Genomic DNA, 19,980 nt, shown 5'->3' with positions numbered 1-19,980 from the left:
GGTCAAAGGTCATTGACTCTGGTCTAAAATACTAAAAAATGTATCTCTGGAACACTCTATGGTATATGGTTGATCTTGGTGTCAAAATGCACAGAATAATGCAAAACTAAGAAAATAATATAAAAGGACCCTCATAACCAATGCATCACCTCAAAAAATGAGGTCAAAGGTCAAAATGTTAGGAATTGATATTACGAAAATGACATTCACTATATGATTTTTTTTTTGCTCATCATTTTCAAAGCTGGTTTTAAACAGTTGAACATAGAGTATTAGATAAGTATATTAATTGAATTTAAATTTACAAGTTTCAAGTCGACTGAATCCACAATCCGAAAAGCTGGAATAAAAGCAATGCTGATAACATATGGGTGTGGGGATAATCCTCTTGAAAGGGTTCGTTATCTGAAGCTTCAGAAGCAAGTAGCTAGTGGCAAAATTGATCCAGATCGATTACCTCCAACAGAAAATGCAATAGCACAGCATTTATCAGGTTATAGTTTGGAAACATCTAAACACCTCCATTCTTGAACCCATTGGAAGGGGATGGGAGATTGATTCCAATAGGAAACTATACCGAGGATGCTTACCTGTGGTGTTGCTCCAGACAGACTTCTAAAAGGAATTTGCTGCAACTGCCAGGAAGAGGAGAGGCAATGCCAAACCATGAGGTGTAGCTGCATTAAAACTGGGATATCATGTGTTTCTGCTTGTGGGGTTTGCTGTGGGCATTGTTCAAATGGAGTGCTGTCAGACGAAGTTAGTGATGAAGTGGAATCAGGAGAGGAAGCCGACTAATTTAGATACTTATTTGTTATTTGTCATCAGTCAAAAAGACAGGAAAATACCTCAAAAATTTACATAAAATTATGAATAGTTTATTTAAAATGATCAAACAAAATTATTAGCTTCAAATATATGTATTTTTATATTTCTCTAAAGTAAATAAATTAAATTAATTAATCCTTTATCCTGATGGATCATGGAGCTCCTATATGTGCCCCAGGGGTGCTGTGGGTTTGATGTCACGGACAGCGGTCTCTGCCTGATCGTGGAAGGCATTGTTGCTCCTGGTGATTGCTGATTCTCATTCATGCATATGCCCCTTTTGTTTTGGGTACGGGAGCTACATGATCCATGATCTCTTTTGTCTTTTTTAAAATTCAATTAATATACCATGTTATTCTTGTTAAGTGTTTATTTAAGTTTTGTCAATTAATGCTGGGATGCCCTCGAAAGTGATTAAATTTTACTGTTCTTTATTATTTGTTGTAAATGTTTAACTGAATAAATAAATAAATTAATTAATAAATTAATAAATCTATAGTTACAGTAAGTTTCAAGCTGTAATTTCTATTTCTATTCACAATATACTTATCTAATACTCTATGTTCAACTGTTTAAAACCAGCTTTGAAAATTATGAGTAAAAAAAAATCATATACTGAATGCCATTTTTGTAATATCAATTCTTAACATTTTGACCTTTGACCTCATTTTTTGAGGTGATGCATTGGTTATGAGGGTCCTTTTATATTATTTTCTTAGTTTTTGCATTATTCTGTGCTTTTTGACACCAAAATCAACCATATACAATATACCCCTTTCAGACAGACCTGCAAAACAGTATTAATACCGTATTTCTCGAACGCCGGCGTTCTACGTGAAGGGGTAAATATGCCTAAACGGCGGCTTCAGTTAGACCTCCTCGGGACCTAGTCTTAATACCGCATTAATACCGTAGCGAGTTTTGCCCAACTCGATGTGAGGGGGTTCTGGGTTCATCGCACTGAGGCATAACAAATCAGACGAGCAGCCATCAACCTCTGCTGTAGCTAACAAAGCCGATAAAATCGCAAGCTGACGATTCTTTAGATGCGAAAATCGCCTGCGCCTAGCTGCTCAAAATTCAAGCCAGCCTCGCCTTAAACGCTTCCTAAATTCTTTCTTCACTTGAACGAAATGCATTAGAAACCTTCTGTTTCTCAATTTATATGTATTGCAAACATAGCAAGCATTAAAAAACATTTGCAAAGCAGCAGTTTTATGATTTCATCTCCGGCCATATTGAATTATTGGAGTAAACAAAAACTTGCGCCCTCTTTGTTAACATGCACAAGCACCACAGACATCAATTACTCCTTTCCGCGAGAACTCTTTCAGACAGGATACAGTATTACTACCGGATTTTAACTAGTTGTGTGAAAGGGTCTGCGCCGGCAATAACAGCGGCGTAATTAGGGTATTTTGCGGTATTTTCTGTCTGAAACGGGCTATAGAGTGTTCCCAAGATACATATTTTAGCGTTTTAGGTTGGGTAAATGACCTTTAACCCCAAAAACGTATACTCCCCACTCTCCTATACCCCTAACTTTGTTTTGGTGTTATCCTAGTATGTATTCCTACACAAGTCAGTTGAAATCACATTCATTGTAAGATTTTAAAATGATATATGCCAATTAAGTGACTAAAAATACAATTTTTGACATTTTAACCTTTGAAAAAAAGAAATGATTATGAAGGCTTGCAATATTTTTTTTAAAAATAATTCTGTGCATTTTGACACCAAGATCAACCATATACTATAGAGTGTTCGGGAGATGCATTTTTTAATATTTTAGACTGGGGTTAATGACTTTTGACCCCTCAAAATTTTCCCCATCCCCTAGCCCACTTAAATTTTTTTCAGTTGAAATCCGCTTCTTTCTAATTTTTTCGCAGATTAAGTCTAATTTTGGGATACTAAAAGTGGAAAAGAAATTTGAGTAACCTGCCTTCAGCAATACGCAAATGATGATGATTTTGACTATACAATATTTTACAGGGCAGAATTGTAGTTATTATGTGTTATTTTAGGAAACTCATTCAACAGTTTGAAAACCATGTTTTAAGGTGATCAATAGGACATTCAGGAATTAAGTAAACAGATGAGTGCAATACAGTTTAAATGTTTTCAATCTAAAGGAAAAAGAAATTTTGGTAATTAAATAGTTTTTAAATGTACTCAATGAGAGTTCCAAGTTGGAAATGAAACAGAAACTTTTTACCAATCACAGACATCAAATATTTAGGTTACTGACTTGTTGCTGATCATATATACCAATGAAGCAATTAAAATAATAACTTACTCTGCGTGATTGATCCAGCAGATCAATGTACTTTTGAATTGCATCCTCTTTCTGTTGAATGCGAGCTTGCAGCGACTCTATCTGGGCCTGGGCTACTTTCAAGGCTTGCTTGTGTTGGCAGGCTTCCTCAATATGCTGGTAGCGCACACCTTCTGCCATTTGGTTTTTGATGATCTCATCCCTCTCTGCCGATGCAGGCAAACGAAGACGCAGTTCATTGATCACTTTGTCTCGCGCAAGAAGATTCTCTTCAGTTCTTGCCAGCTGCTTCTCAATGCTGTTGAGATTCTGTGATAAGATCAGATGGAGAATTTAATAATTTATTTACAGTGCAATGAGTGAATGGAAGGAATTGGTGGAAGTGGAATATAGGATAGCAAATAGAAAGTGGAAAAAATAAATAAGAATGGCCAAGATCAATGTCAGTTAAACTTTATGCACCTGGATAACAAGCAGTGTCTCTTTATTCACAGTGGTTGCAGCCTGTTTCAACTTATGTACAATGATTCTCAATTATTACTACCTGTAATAATACCTTGGGATACGGCAATGTATATAAAATCACTAAAATAACAGTTACTATTAACATTTATTCCAATGTAGTATATATAGATTTGCCAATTTATTCATTTTAGTAGTTGTTTTATGGACATTGTGCAAACTTCACCAACCCTGGGGAAATACTCCAACCACTCCGCAAAGATCTGCATACAGGCCACTTCACTATCCTAATAGGTACCCATTTCACTCCTAAGTAGTGAAGAAAACCAATGCAGAGATGAAAGAGTGGCTAACCTCAGTGTAACCAACTTTTCACAGGCTTACACATTTATCATTATAGCTTACCTTTTGAAGTTGTGTATTTTCAGCACGGGTGTCCAAGATAGTTTTGACATGCTGTTTGATTGTCCTCATAGCATGCTCAAGCTGGTTGGCAACAGGTAAGCTAGGGTCCGGCATTGACCCTGTTGCTTCCTCAAACTACAGGTAAAAGAACAGATGTACACAATAAATTATTTTTATACATCTTGCTCAACTTACATTTTTTGTCTCTATTTAAAAACATGCCTGGTTTTGCCATCAAATGATGATATGGCAGAATAACCTAGTGGCAAATTGTAGGCTAAAATGAAAGGATATGTCGTCTAAAACTTCTTCTTGAAAAGAAATCCAAAATTCCAAGGTAAAATAACAATTCAAGAATTCTTCTTGCAAAAGGTTCAAAGAACACAATTTGAGACACATGGTCTTAACAATATAGCACAAAGGAGCTCCTTCAATGAAAAACGTCAAATAATATTGTTAGGGAGACGGTTCGTATGTGGCGCCCTGGGGCAGACTGTTCTATTTTTTCCAAAGGGATGTTTCATTTTGGGAACAATGGCAATTAGTCAGGTTATCCAGGTAAGTATTCACGAAATCGACTAACCTAGTGGCGAATTGTAGGATTATAATACAATGTTTACTGAATATAATGGGTTGTTCTTAGTTTTATATATTTTATTACTGCATTTTACAGATAACAAATCTCATCAGACTCAGGAGGTTGCAGGGAAGCAGGGACATCACAACAAATATACCACTCACACAAATAAAATGTGATGATAAGAGAGGGTGTGGGCCTAGCACACAGCAGTGATAACCACAACACATATTTTTCGACCTAAAAACAAAAAGGGACATTTGCTATTGCTACAGTACTTTTCTCGCATATGGTGAGGCCAAGAATTGGAATACATGACAAGGAAGATTATTCCTTTGTACTAGTGTCAACTTACTCTAAGAGCAGCATTTGCCATTGCTTTCTGTTGCTTCTCCAGACTATCAATGATTCTTTCCAGCTCAACTTCTCTTTGTTCCCAAAGCAGCTGCTTCTCTTCAGATTCCCTCTGAATCTGGACAATGTCTTCTTCAAGACCGGCAACAGTTCGCTCATGGTTTGATGTAAGTCCTTCATTGTACTTCAACTGTATCAAATTACAAAACATGATTATTTAACAAACATCACAATACATAAATCTATAAATATCCAAAGTTTTAATTCAAAAAAAGTCATTTAGCAAAATAGTTTTTCAGATTATTAGAAACAATATTCATTATTGCTTTTCTTATAAAATAACAAATTTTGATGATGAATTGAAGGATATTAATGTACAGGTCAAATTACACCAATTTCCAAAGGACAGAAAACACGGAATACTGACCTGTTCTCTCAGTCGATTAATTTGCCGTGTATGCTTAAGGTCCTGCAGTCTCATCTGCTGAATCTTAGAGTGCCATTCTGCCACCTTGCTAGCACCTTTGCCATCCATCAGAGTTGCCATCAGTTCTTGCAACCCTTTGTTGCCAACCTCTAACTCTGCAACCTTCTCCTCCACTTTCTCTTTCTCATATGCAACCTATTAAAAATAACAATGGTATTTGTTCTTATATATACAGTAAAACCCCTCATTTACAAACCCCGATTTTACGAATTCCCGATTTTACAAACGTAAAATCATGTCCTTGTTGTCATAAATAAAGTTCCTATTTCATGTACAAAACACACACGCGTGTCAAGAATTAATCATTAGGCGCGTGCTGGAGTTTATTCACTCGGTCTTAGACGGTTTGCTGTACACTATATTACTATTATTATATTATTATTATTATATTATATTATTATTACATATATATATATAAGGGGTGTTCCGTTTTGGGAACAATGGCAATTAGTCGGTTATCCAGGTAAGTATTCACGAAATAGACCAGCGATCTCTACTACAATATAAAACGCAAATAGTGCGCTTTGAATACACCGACATTCAACACGGCGATCATACCTAAGTCTGCAACCGTGAGAAAACTCCGCCCAATGCGCAAGTTGTCGGCATATCAATAAGCGCATGATTTATTCATCTCTGAATACACCACCCTCATATCGTTAAATTTAATGAACCCCCTAATTATAAATAGATTTTATTTATCAAATCTAACTAACGTTAATCTAACATTTATTCTTTATTATTTATTCTTTATTCTCAACCAACAGTGTAAAACACCAATAATAGGTTGAAATAAAATTTTCAGTAAACAGAGCATAAATATATACGATACAAATTAAAAAACGAGTTCATTAATAATACTTTTATATTGCGAGTAATTACAGTTAAAAATAAGCCAAAAATTATTCTTTAAAAGACAAGCGTTATAAGCTGACGAAATTCTACGGAAAATACCATTTTTACAAACATTTACACAAGAATATTTAACATGAAGAAAAGGTTTATAACGAATAAGACACTGACACCCACATTGTCTTTATAACTTTATCTTTGCATTACATAAATGTTAATGTAGGCGTAGAACAATCGTATTGCATACGAAAAAAAAAAGTCCAAGCGCCGTGTCTACAGCCAATCAGCGCTCTTCTTTTAAAAAGTTGTGAACCCCAGTCACCCTGGTTTCCGGGTTATTCTGTACAGGTTTTTACTTGACGCCACAAGCACATGGATCGAGTGAAAAACATTGTGGCGCCCGCGGGGCTGTGTTTCTTCATAAGCTAGAAGATAAGTCATATATTATTGCCTGAGAAAGAGAGAATAAAGTTTGTATACACATCAACAAGTACAGTATGCATAGTACTGTACATTATTATGATCTTTATTTTGAATTTCTTTCGAGCGCAAGTTGGAGTTTTGGCTCCAATCCAACAAAATTTCAGTCCAGGCCTAGCCTAGCCTAGCCCAGCCTAGCATATCAGTAGTGTAAATACATAGAAATTTCACACAACCCTGATTTTACGTACGAATGATTTTTACGAACGCCTCTGGGCCTGTCCCGTACGTAAATGAGGGGTTCTACTGTATTTCATATTTTTAAATTAATGATTTTAATTAATAAATAATTTTTAAACATTTAATGCTCTTTCACGAAGCTCCTTTATGCAACTAAATAACAATTACTTGCATAATGATTGGGTCATTAGCGACACCACCGCTGCCTCATACATCCTGCATGCATTCATGGTGTTGTTGTCCTCCTATGCAGATGCTCCAAGATGCTTGAAAATAATATGAATATCAATAAGCTACTTTACCATTTTCAGTTCTTGGTCCATACGTTCTTTATCTTGTCTCATCTGAATCATTGCTTTGGAGAATTTATCCTGCTCGCTGAGAGGAATAGCACCACTAAACTGACGACGGAGCTCCTGAAATCCAACGATATATTTTAAAAAGTTTAGAAAATGAGACAAAGTTCAGGGTTGTCTGAGTGCTTAGTAAACAAGTCTTAAGCTCTGTCTACACTATCCAATTTTATGTCCAAAATAATGTGATATGCCCATATTTGGGTGTAGTATGACATCATATATGGGTACACCACACAAAATTTGATAGTAAGGACAAAGCTTTATATATATATATAGAGCTTTTGTGCTGAATCACGACCAATCACTGGAATGGAAAATTCAGGATTTTTATAACATATAAAATGCATTAGTACAGCATTCCACAACTTTTAGGCTGATTAACCAGTTCGGAAATTCAGACATGAATCACAACCCACTAACTCTACACATGTCTAATTCAGAGAGCTAGGCCTAGTGCCCCATTTAGGGAATGGAATTTTAAATTTAGATTAAAATAAGTAAATAGCGCATTGGCAAAAATAAATATTACGACAAAATTATGATCAACGATGACTGTAGCCGCATTGTACAGTACTTTGTTGTATCAAATGAATAAGGTATGCACATTGATATCAACATTAATACTTTACATATATATAATTAATAATATATAATTATAAACGACAGAAGTGAGCTAGCAGATTTTGCTGATTGCTGCTGTCAAGGGTTTCGCAACCCACCGAATTATTTTGGTGACTCACTGGTGGGTCACAAACCACATTTTGCCGAACGTTGCATTAGTATACTAAGTCTTCAAGTGGGTAGGAGTAAACTATTAGCAGAGTTGAGATGGTAAAACAGAACACAGCATACAGAGACATACACATGCACATGTGTTACCTACTTGAATTGTCCTTTTTAAGTGCTTTGATTTGTTTCTAGCATCCACCTTTGTGTGGTACAGTGACTGCTCCATCTCGTCTAACTGCTGTTCGCGGGTCAGTAGATGGGCTTCTAGTTTTCTAATCTTGGAGATAGCAGCTTCCAGTTTACGTACAGCAGTACCCTCACTCACCTGCAGCGCTACAATATGATGATGTAGCTTACCTGTTAAAAATTTTAAAAAAAAATAGAATTCATTTTAATATTAATAGTGTTTATATAATTAATGTCATAAATTGTAACATTGTCAATCATTAAAACAACTATGACTATCAGCATGATACCATTACCATCAGCATTATTCTTGTTAGTACCACTTTAAAGCATATTAAATCACATACAGTACTATATAATTAATGCTACCTTTATGGCTTAGACATCATAAACCAATATGACAATGACTATGAATACGAATATGACATCATCATCATTATTATCAAAATTATTCTTATTATTATTCTTATTATCGCTTAGAAGCATATTATATATTATATACCAACTACATAGATTCCAAGCATTTCATTGGTTAAGAGCCGGGCAATAGTTCCTGCCATGCCCTCCTAGCTGGGCAAAAGTCTTTTTGTTTTGCCACCTCACAATTCACTTGTACAGTATGTCGTGATGTAGAAAATTATGCTAAGCCTATTAATATTGTGGGCTACTAATTTAATCAAATTTGACCTAACCTGATGACCTGGAAGCTAATGATTGATTTGCTGCACACTGAGTATTCCTAGGCTAGGAATATCAATGGCAGAATGTTCCAGATTTAAACTGGTTGATGACCTGGAAGCTAATGATTGATTTGCTGCACACTGAGTATTCTTAGGCTAGGAATATCAATGGCAGAATGTTCCAGATTTAAACTGGTTGATGAACATGAAAAGTGTTAGCGAGTTCAGCAGCCAGGGATAATATGAAAAAGTTCTAGGCCTACGCCTCTTCAAGACTCAAGAAATCTATGTAGTGGTAAATAAAACAAATATTTACTGGGATTTTAATTGGGTCATAGTTCAAATTACATTTGAGCTATGCACCTCAACCCAGCAAATATTGTATCCTGTACTACACTGTACATTTTAAATAATAGACTGCAAGGACTTTGTTTTAATGTGTATTTAGTTTAGTAACTGCATTGAAAGGTTTCAATATTGATATATTCTAATTATGTGTTCTGTCTGTAGCAATGTACCAAATAAAAAATCTCTTTTGTGTATGAATTACACAATAGAATTATGCTATCTAACATACTTGCAATGATCTTACCAATTATAGCCTTTTCATCACTCTGCGTTTGAATATCTAATAACTGTTGGCGCAGTGACATTACTTCCTTTTCACGTGATATTTGTTGCGCTTCAAGTGCCTTAGACTGGAATGATGCTACTTCTGCCATTTCCTTTAATAATAATAATAATAATAATAATAATAATAATAATTTTAATATTTATCAAGCCCTCAAATACAATAATACAATACAATATAATAATAATATATTACAGAAATTCATTTATCCTTACCTAAGAATGCAAGGCACAGAAAAAATTATAAAACATTATTAACATATTAAACAAGAAAATATACATCATAATGACCAATTTAAGCTATTGTACTATACTAAACAATTAGTATAATTGTTTTCCATACAATAGTGAAAAAAATATATATAAAGATGTGATTATTGCAAAAAAAAAAAGCAATTTTCAGATAAGTGTATAAAGCAATACACTGTATTTTTATATTACTTACCTTAAGTTTTGAATTGTCTATTTTCAGTTTCAACTGTGATTTCTCAAGTTCTGCAATACGTTTCTTGTCAATATCACTAATGGCTTTAGTTACTGCATTTGCTAGTTCATCTCGTAACTCCCGTTCAATTCGCTGGGATTCCAGGTTCATCTTTGTAAGCTGTGAATAAAAGCAATAATAATAAAAATTCTGAGATGATTGAATACATAAACAAGCATATCAACTTCAACTTCATAACTTCAATAAAAAATACTTATAATACTAAATATATTTGACTAAAAAAAATTCTAAAGTAAAAGTTCTAAAGTGATCAACAAAATTTGCTTAGCACCATATTTTTGTTGGAATAATTATTATGATTAGCCTTTCAATCAATGGTCAAGCTCACATTCATCAATTTTTCTGTTAAAAAGCAATATCCTGATTTAATAGTATAAGTTCATTACTGATTACCTCAGCAAACTTTTGCTCCAATTCTAAGTTTCTGTTCTCAAGCTCGTTCACAGTCTTTCTCAACTGGTCTTGCATCCGTGAAGCATGCTCAGCCCTCTGACGTTCGTTGAGCTCTTTCATTTCCAGCATGGTCATCTTCTTGGATATCGACAAGTAGTGGGAGTCATTTGCACCTTGACTGCGCTTCACTATATCATTAAACAGTGGTGAAAAAAATCCTTATTTTAAAGATATGTATATCATTATTTTTTTGTTTTTTGTTGTTTGTTTTTGAACATATTTGATCTTTTTTTAATATTTTTTTTATTTTATTCATTCTGGCCAATACAAATAAACATAAAAACATTACAAAAATAAAATATCAGCAATTCACAAATATATAATAAAGGTGAGCCAGAGAGCAGCAAAAAAGCAAAACCTCTGTCATCTTAGAAATGTGCAGCTCCCAGAAACAAATATTAAATGAATAATAAGACAAAAAAAAAAACAACAACAAAAAAAATCAATTTAAATAATGTTTTAACTTAGATTTGAACAAATGAAAATTAATAGATATATAAAATAATATCTAATATATTTCTTTCTAAGTAAGAACACTCATTATTTACAGGGCAAAAACAGTGGTCTAAAAACATTTTTAATGTGGCTTAGAATGTGAAATAGTTGTGATAAAAAAAATGATACCCCACAGTATTTTAACTCAAGAAAAATAAAAAACAAGGCTGATCATTGCTAGATTATACAAAACTAACATCATTATTATGAATCAGTGTTATTTTGCTTTACCTCCTATCTTTCCAAGTTCTTCCATGGCTTGTTCTAAGGTATGCAGTTTCTCCTTTTCTTGGGAGAGCTCCTGTTTCACCTCCTCACATTCTTTCTGCATCCTTTCATTTTCCATCTTCAAAAAAAAAAAAAAATTATTTAAAATGTTTATGTGAAAGTCAGCTATTTACTGGTTTCATAGAATCACTAGACAGTAGCTATAGCGTTTTCACTGCAATCCTTCAACTGCGTAGCTGTCCCTGACGCAATCAGGAAAGCTCCCTGATTCAACTGACCAATCAGTTTCGCCAAAGGAGTCGGCCTAGCATGTAGCGATTTTTACGGAAACCAGGCTTAATTTGCATTGTTCATTATTTGTCGAAAAGTTTGAATAACCTATAGAGACTGACCTCAAGATGGTCAATGTGGGCATTTCTAGTGACCAGTTTATTGTCCGTCTCAATCACATCTCTGTATTTGATGGTGAGGTCATTGAACTTCCGCATTAGCTGATTGAGTTCATCAGCCGGTACGCTGTCATCAAGAGCCCGTTGTAAAGCTGCGATCTTGAATTGTGAAGATTCCTATTGAAAAAGTATACATTCATATAAAATACACAAATCAGAAGTGATGTTTTTTTGGTAACTAGAAACTCTTCTAGCACTCTATTCAACAATTGTGTGTTCGTCGTTCGTTGACCGACGACAAAGGATTGAGGACGGCACTTGGGCATGGGCGCAGTCACATGCTGGGACAAGCGGCTGGATCTATTTTTGACGTGGGGTGTTCTTTAAGGAACAATGACAATTAGTCGGTTTATCCAGGTATTCACGAAATAATAATCAACATCACACATTCTGTTTTAAAAACCTGTCCAGACTATCAAATTTCATATGACAAAAACATGTGACATGCCTAAATATGGTCATGATGACATCACATCATGACCATATATAGACACATCATGACTATATATGGGCATACAACAAATTGTTGTCAAAGAAAATTTGATAATCTGGAGCTTTAGATTGTATAACTGCACTATTAATTTAAACAAAATGATAATAATAAAAAAAATAATTTCTACCACAAACCTTGTGCCTCTGAAGATAGCCCAGTCTTTCAGTTACAGCTGTCTCCATCTGTACCATTTCATTATGCGTTCGATTACTTTCCTACAATGAATCATAGAGGAATGATTATGAAAGCTATTTATATTACACTCATTTTTAATATGAAAATTACAAAATAAATACAATGTCACTATTTAGGGTGATATTTACAAGGATTGAACCAAAACAGACTAGATTCAGAATGCAGTGCTACTGTGCCATAATGGACCAACCAGAACAAGGTCAGGAATATGCGCGTCTCACAAACCACATGTTTGTGTATGTTTTAAAGTTGTTTTATGAGACCTTAGAAACAATAAAAAAAAGGGCAGGGCAGGGAAGGTCTGTTGGATACACATGTTGGATGACAATTCAATCAATATTCAGTTACATTGGATTACAACAAAATAAAACATGGGTGAATGAGTGTAACTGGCGATTTTCAATTACTTTTGAAGACAAGGGGCGGATTACTATAAGCTGTCTTTAGACGGTCTTAACGGTTGGCCGGCTATGATCGTGACGTCACTACTAGTCTATGATTAAAGACCATTGCTATACCGCTGTCTAACCAGTTAGTCGTCCTAAATTTTAAAGCCTAATCATTTTCAGCATGGCGTTCTGCTGATTACTTCAACAGTGCAATTTCAAGACCTAATCCTAGATCGTCAACGTCGGAGAATCAAACGACGAATACTCCGCACACTTCTCAGCATTTGTAAAAATAGGTCTCCGGCATTTATTTACGTTCATTTCGATACATTTGCGTGTGTCGAGCATGCATGACGTTGCCCTCAATCTTGTGTTACCAGGGAGTGCTTGTTTGCATTTCAATACTCAAAGCAGTCTTAGGGAAGACTGTTTTATAGCAATGGTCTTAGAGGAATGACTTTAATAAGACCGTCTAAGTGATAAAGCCGGCTTTATTCAAAGAGTTCAGACTACCAGTTCAGACCGTTTTATAGCAATCTGCCCCAGGAGTGCCTACAGTATGTTGCCTCAATCACACAATTTACACTTGCTCACCAGTTGATGTTAGAAGAGTTGAGTAACATCATCATCATTAGTATTAACATACCCCAATATCACAGCACCAACATTACATTTACCTTACCTTTCTAAGCGTGGCTTCCACTTCCTGGTAAGCAGTGTAGCGCCGAGTAAGCGCCTTCTCATTGACACGTAGCACCGTCATTTTACGACTCATATCTGCTAAGCGTCGTTGCTGCTCATTACCATCTTGCTGAAGAGTGTCGAGGAGCCGCTGCAAAAGTCAAGGGTCAGGATTATGAAGACCGATAGAACTGAAGAAAGAATAAAAACGCTAAAATTTCTGAACTAATTATTTCCAATAATCGAATTCTTACGTTATATTCTCTAATTCTGACTGAATCCTCGGATTGTTGGTCTTGCCATTTCTTCTTCTCATCTCTCCATTTTTCTCGCTCTCCTTCCCATTCTTTCTTTTCCTTGGCATAATCGTCGTAGATCAGTCCCTGTTGATGCCTCATCACTGCAAACTTTCGTTTGTACACCTCTATAGACCCCTCAAACTTTTCAAGTAGTTCCTCTTTATTACCAAGCTCCTGTAAAGTAAAATGTTTATTAAAGACCATTAATTAAAAAAGCTTTCATATTGTCTTTGATTGTAAAAGATGCTATATAAATATTCAAATTTAATAAAAAATTAACATTTTTAATATTATTACATGGATTTTAATATTTTCAATTATCAAAGACAGAAATCAGGGGGATCATAGCTGTAATAAGATCTATTTTTATTTTTCCCCATGTAGCCCATTTATCTAAAGTATCACATTCTTACCAAGACAATTTAAGTACAGAGAATTTAAAAAAAGGGGAGAGGGACAGAATAGAGGAGGGCCTTAATTTATGAATGGATTATAATCAGGAAATTAGTAGTTATTACAGTCAGAAGCAGGAATAATTTTATCCCAATGCCCTGCATCCTTTTCTCCCCCAAAACTTTTCGCTACATACCACCTGCTCATACCGAACCAGATATGCAACATCCGTGCCTTGGATATTGTTACCAAGGCCCCACAAAAAGATACACAACACGACATGTGCTTTTAAGAGATATGTTTGTCTGTGGGACAAGCACATAAATTCCTGGCCCTGTTCCGATTGATCAGCTGATAAATCAGATTGACCCTTCCGGAAAAGTCTATTGATCTACATATACATCCCATATTTATACCTGCATGGCTTGGATAAGTTGCTCGTTAAGGGAGCCAATGACATCAGCACTAGTAACGGCCATTGAAGCAGGAAGAGGCATCTGTTGTACTGTTACAGCTCCCTTACCAACTTCACGTAGCATCTCCAGTTCAGATTCAAGTTTTAAAATCTGAAGGTCAAGATCAAAATTAGTGAATATACATAAAATTTTTTATTGATATACAAAAGTTGAGAGTATAGTAACATGTGCTTATGTATGGAAGGGGAGGGTGGTTCATCATAAATCTAGCATACTAATTTGTACCTAGTTAACTCTACTCTAATTATTAAATACATTATAGTTATTTTTTATGATTTTTTTTTTATTTAAAGGAAATGGGACTGTTGTTAATTAACTTACAATCAATCTAAAGGGAATTTTCTTTCTAATCCATTCTCTCTGCTTCATTTCTCTTACCTCATTTCTATTTTTTATTCTATTTAAAAGCTACTCAGTGTTGGATTCACAAAACAAAAAAGCATACATCACTTGCACATACCTTTGTAGTGGATCGCTCCGCATCAAGTCTAACCTTTTCATAATCTGTTCTAGCCTGACGAAGCTCTCTACGTAACTCCTCATTCCTTCCTGTTAGCTGGTCAACCTGAGCCTTTAAGTACACTTGGGCCTCGTATTTACCATCTACTGTCTTAGCCTCCATCATCTAATTAAAGTTGAATAAAATATTCATAGTACGATTGAAATAACACATGTATATAACTTCAGTGAAGTCTCTACTAAGACTGCTTTACAGCGGTGGTATTACATGGGTGGTTAATATCAAACATCTACAACCTGTTTCACATGAATCTTAAATCCAGTTAACTGATAGTCTAGTTAACTGGACTAATTTTGATGTGAACCATTTAATTATATCCAGATGAAGGTGTTAACTGAACTTAGTCCAGTAGTTTATCAGGTTAACTGCAAATCTAGAAATGGTCCAGCTGATAACAATCCAAATGAGACCCTTGTATTCAAGTTCAAAATAGACCAATCATATTCTACCATGTTTGTCACATCACTCACAACTAATCTTAACCTAGTTAACTTGATAAAATCAGTGTGAACACATACTCTAGATTACTATATCATATTTCCAAAATATAGTAATCTAGATAAGTGGGCATAAGCTTGATGTAAATCAGGTTTATATGATGTAACTGAGCAGCTTAAAATAGCTGCAGAGGAAACAAAGTTTCACAGTTTACAACTGCTATCCAGACCTAATTAAATCAATCACTCACGGCTAGCACTTTCTCAAGGGTTGGGACATGCATGTAGGCATCTCGACCACCTGGTTTGGTACTGCTCTCCTTTAGGGACTCTAAGATCTCTTTCATTGCTCGGCCTAGCTTATCGTTTTCTTCTGTCAAATCTTTATTCTTCTCCTCCAGTTCAGCTGCTTTTGTTCTGTATTTATCCGATAGTTTGTCAGCCTTTTCTAATTCTTTCTCCATTTGTACAGCCTGTAGATTACAATATACTATGTTATGGGTATGTGAAATAAAAATGTTCAATACACTTTTGTTAAAGTTTCTTTTATGAAGATGAAGATTTGTTAGGTTTTTTAAAAAAAACTAAATTTATAGAGGGTGACCCTTCCAGCGTATCCTAGGTCAGCTGATATTCAGGAGCCCTCTTAAATGAAATAATGCGATGCTTTTAGTGTTGAGAAAAAGTCCTGCTGTTTTCAGGAATTGAACCCAGGATCCTGGGATTTGAAGGCAAGCATCTTAACCACTAAGCTCCTAATGATGTTGAATATATACAGTAGATAAAAAAGATGATGATCTTGATGATAATGATAATCATGATGAAGTTAATGTTGACAATTATAATGTTAGCAATGATAATGATGAATAAAATGTTATTAATAATGATATGAAAAAGATAACACTGACGATGATAATGACAAATAAAAAATGTAAATATTGATGAATGAAAGTAATGTTGAACACAACGTTTTTGATAATACTGAAGTAAAGAAGATGACAATGGTGATGATTCAATTACATACAGTATCATACCACAGGCCAAAGACATTTATCTAGCTGAGCCTTTCGTTTATAATTCTGATATATCTTAAATTAATCTTACTTTAATTTTCATTGTGTCGGAAGGTTCTTCAGACTTAGCACCACTCATAAACTTGGTGACCGTGTCAGATAACTTAGTCTTGCGTCCGTGCTTAAGATCTTCAGTAAACTCGTCAATCGCGACCATCTCATCTGCTGTTAACCCAAGTGCAACAGCTCTGGAGAAAATAAGTAGAGTAGATAGATTCCAATGTGCAAGTACAATTGCACCATTTTTCAATACTATTAATTTTCCCCCCATGTTTGCTTCTTTTTCATTTTAGGATTATTTTATGCGCAAGGGCAACAACACTTGCACTCAACTGAATTACATGCTATTTGGCTATACAAAATTATACAATACTAAACAAAGAATTACAGTAGACAAACCAGATTGATGGCTGGTGTAAACACTCAGGCCTATATCCCGGAGGCAACAAAATAGTCAACTACAATGCCCAATCATGTTTCTGAGAATAGGCTTGCCATTGTATGCAATTCAAGGACCAGGAGTGATACCAATTTTGATTATTATTGGTTTGAAATTGGCACCACATAACTATTACAAAAACAGGGTGAAAATGATCGTCTTTCCTATAATAATGGGATTCTTTCTGTCTCCATATACCTTTGCCCTCTTTGTGCAGCCAGTATGCGAATTTGCTTTTTGAGATTGAGTCGTTCTTCTTCCAAACGTTCCACTTCTTTCATCAAGACCTGGTTCATGGCACGGTCTTGCTGTTGTACAACAGCTCGGTTTTTACGGAAATCAGAAAGATCCACTGGCTCTTTGGGATCCAATCCGAGCCTCTCTCGCAAATCCTCGTTCTCCTCCATCTGGTCATTCATTTGCATCTCCAATTTGTTTGTATGCTGAGTTAACTCCTCTATGTTTCTGAAATAACGTTGCTCGAATAATAATTATTTCATACAGTTACATTTAAACGTTCCACCAATACATAGCTTTTGTGCATTCTATTAAAAAAATTTGAAAATTTTCACTTTCACTAATTTTCTTAAACATAAGCTCACATTAGCAGGCACCGTTATTTAGATGTAGGTGTATGCGCTAACTCACATCAGCCAGTTACAGGATAAAGAACACACAATATTTACATTTAAACAAGCATAAAATTCATTGTTATTATTCAACCTTTTGGTGGGCTTTATGAGTTGTTTCATATAGAGAGCAATATTGTGTTGTCTTCACAATTGTTTTAATATAACTTGCTATGCGAAATATATGACATCATCAGTGATCCTGATAATGTTTTAATTATTTTATAAAATCTACAACTTTTAAAGCTTTTATTACCCAATTTTTTATCTTTTTATATGTAAATTGTTGCCTTTTGTTAATCTTGCCGTTGATTACTGTTTTTTATTGATTCGTACTTGCCTTTTAAAGTAATTTAGAAATTTTATTGATTGTTTACTATTTAAAATGCTCTTATGAAAATGTTTAATGTTGATTTTTTATATTTTCACCTGTTTAAATGTGATTATTGTGGACCCCATTGGAAACCAACTTAGTTATATTTTATTGGGTTATCTAGGTTTTTCTCTTATTGTATCTTGTATATATAGTGTTTTTATTTGCTTAAAATGACTTTGTTTTTTACAATGTTTTTATGTATTGTATACAGAAAGAAATCAAATAAATTCAGTTCAATCCATAAGCAACAGAGCACTATTCAAACCATTCAAATTGACCAATCAATGATTCGCAGCAACCCAGGACAATAACAATCATCAACCTGAAGGTAATAAAAACCACAATGAAAATCACTGCAGCACACATAGAGAAGTGTGCTTACCTGTCTCTAACTGATATCTGTCGTTTACATTCCTTGATCTCCTGCACTGCCTCTGCAAGACCATATTCTCCCTTCATAAAAATAATAAACAAGACAAGGCTAATATTTATATTTGTGACTAAATTACCAATTAGTGTCAAGTCATGCGAAATGTAATCTGATTAAAAGTGCCAATTTTTTTTATAAATCAAAAACACAAAAGACAAATGGACAATCTCACAGATTCATATTCTCGCATTCGTGCAAGAGCCTCGTTAAGCTGTTGATCTTTTTCACGAGCATCTTGTTCAGCATGGCGTGTCCGGTCATCCGCTGATTTAACCTCATCTTCTTGGGTACGCAGCGTGTCACGCATCTGACGGATAGTATTTTGTTGGCGGATTGATGGAGCTAATAGAAAAAAAATATATATATATTGATGAAGTGCCTTGATCAAGGACATAAGCAAAACAGACAAAGGATTTGAACCCATTGCCTTAATGATGAGGGCACAAACCACAACCACTGCGCCAAGATCTCTACATGTCTGTATTTTAGCAACTTCTCAAACTCTGACATACCTCCTCCTGCCTTTGCCTGATCCTTAAGATCCTCTAGTTCCTCTGTCACCCGATTGAACTCATCTGTATATACCTCCAGTTGGTCTCGCAAGTCTTTGATGACTTTGTTTTTCTCTTCCACTGCCTGAAAAATGATACAATCTTTTATTAATTACAATACATTTTGTAGTAAAATTAATATTGTTTGTTATAAAATGCATATTACAATTAGAAGACAGTATAAAATGTTTGCAAAGTTGACACAGATTTTACATTATGACATTACCTGCTGAAGCATGGTAATGCTAGACTTCTCAGTGTCTATCTGCGATGCCATGATCTGGTTCTTCTGTTCTTGAATTATTCTATTTAGTTCTGCAATCTCATCATCTTTTTGACCCAGTAAAACCTAACAATTAACAGAAAAAGCCATGATAATATTCAATAATTTTTGTGTTAAAATATCCTACAACAGTACATAAAATATGCTATAAATATAATGAGCAATGCTACTCTCCGTTTAGCATTTCAGTAAATACTTCATTTTATTGTACAAGAAAATGAATTCGCTCCACAATTTATAAGCGGTCATTGGTGATGGAACACACACTCAGCTCCCTGAGGAAGTGCCCCAAAATGTTGCAGCTATAAATCAGTATACTGTATTCTTGGGTAGACCGAAGCACAATGAATAAAGTTGGACACATATTTGTCCTCTGATTTGAACCAATGATATTTCAATTAGAGGCCAAATGCCTTTATCACTATACCACATTCTATTTACATTCTGTTTAGTAATGTTAAAGACATTTTAAATAAATTATCAATGTATGATGAAATACATGAGTGGATCTTAAACTATGTCAGACAGAGATGACAAATACTGGCAGACTTCAAATTTGTCCCATTTACCTTCCATTCCTCAACTTTCCGGTTGACTGCTTCCATTACCTCATCATCACCACTGGACTGGTGCTGCATCTGGGTAGACAAGTCCTGAATCTGCAAAAAAATAATCGGGAAAGTTTTGTTTTCTAGATGCCCG

At 34.8% G+C, this 19,980-nt stretch overlaps 1 protein-coding gene across 2 annotated transcripts in view; it reads right to left on the bottom strand.

Annotated features, from left to right (window-relative positions):
* The window catches only part of LOC117104616 (centrosomal protein of 290 kDa-like), an 82,133-nt gene that overhangs the window by 50,454 nt on the left and 11,699 nt on the right, over positions 1-19,980 (bottom strand). For both annotated transcript variants that reach the window (XM_033245471.1, XM_033245472.1), the window contains exons 9-32: positions 19,848-19,937; positions 19,222-19,344; positions 18,957-19,080; positions 18,617-18,786; positions 18,397-18,467; positions 17,208-17,474; positions 16,602-16,758; positions 15,749-15,970; positions 15,001-15,165; positions 14,481-14,630; positions 13,627-13,845; positions 13,374-13,523; positions 12,242-12,322; positions 11,558-11,731; positions 11,169-11,283; positions 10,383-10,570; positions 9,930-10,088; positions 9,447-9,579; positions 8,143-8,345; positions 7,206-7,319; positions 5,332-5,526; positions 4,906-5,094; positions 3,974-4,108; positions 3,128-3,415 (exon numbers count right to left, since the gene is read on the bottom strand). In XM_033245471.1, the coding sequence (XP_033101362.1) occupies positions 3,128-3,415; positions 3,974-4,108; positions 4,906-5,094; positions 5,332-5,526; positions 7,206-7,319; positions 8,143-8,345; positions 9,447-9,579; positions 9,930-10,088; positions 10,383-10,570; positions 11,169-11,283; positions 11,558-11,731; positions 12,242-12,322; positions 13,374-13,523; positions 13,627-13,845; positions 14,481-14,630; positions 15,001-15,165; positions 15,749-15,970; positions 16,602-16,758; positions 17,208-17,474; positions 18,397-18,467; positions 18,617-18,786; positions 18,957-19,080; positions 19,222-19,344; positions 19,848-19,937 (3,882 nt within the window). The remainder of the gene's footprint in view (positions 1-3,127; positions 3,416-3,973; positions 4,109-4,905; positions 5,095-5,331; positions 5,527-7,205; positions 7,320-8,142; positions 8,346-9,446; positions 9,580-9,929; positions 10,089-10,382; positions 10,571-11,168; positions 11,284-11,557; positions 11,732-12,241; positions 12,323-13,373; positions 13,524-13,626; positions 13,846-14,480; positions 14,631-15,000; positions 15,166-15,748; positions 15,971-16,601; positions 16,759-17,207; positions 17,475-18,396; positions 18,468-18,616; positions 18,787-18,956; positions 19,081-19,221; positions 19,345-19,847; positions 19,938-19,980) is intronic.

The sequence above is a fragment of the Anneissia japonica genome, unplaced genomic scaffold (genome assembly GCF_011630105.1).
Source record: "Anneissia japonica isolate Jap-2015-1 unplaced genomic scaffold, ASM1163010v1 scaffold287712_len2945570_cov188, whole genome shotgun sequence".
Classification (NCBI taxonomy): domain Eukaryota; kingdom Metazoa; phylum Echinodermata; class Crinoidea; order Comatulida; family Comatulidae; genus Anneissia; species Anneissia japonica.
The sequence above is the reverse complement of the archived record's forward strand: the minus strand, read 5'-3'. Positions and strand labels throughout refer to the sequence as shown.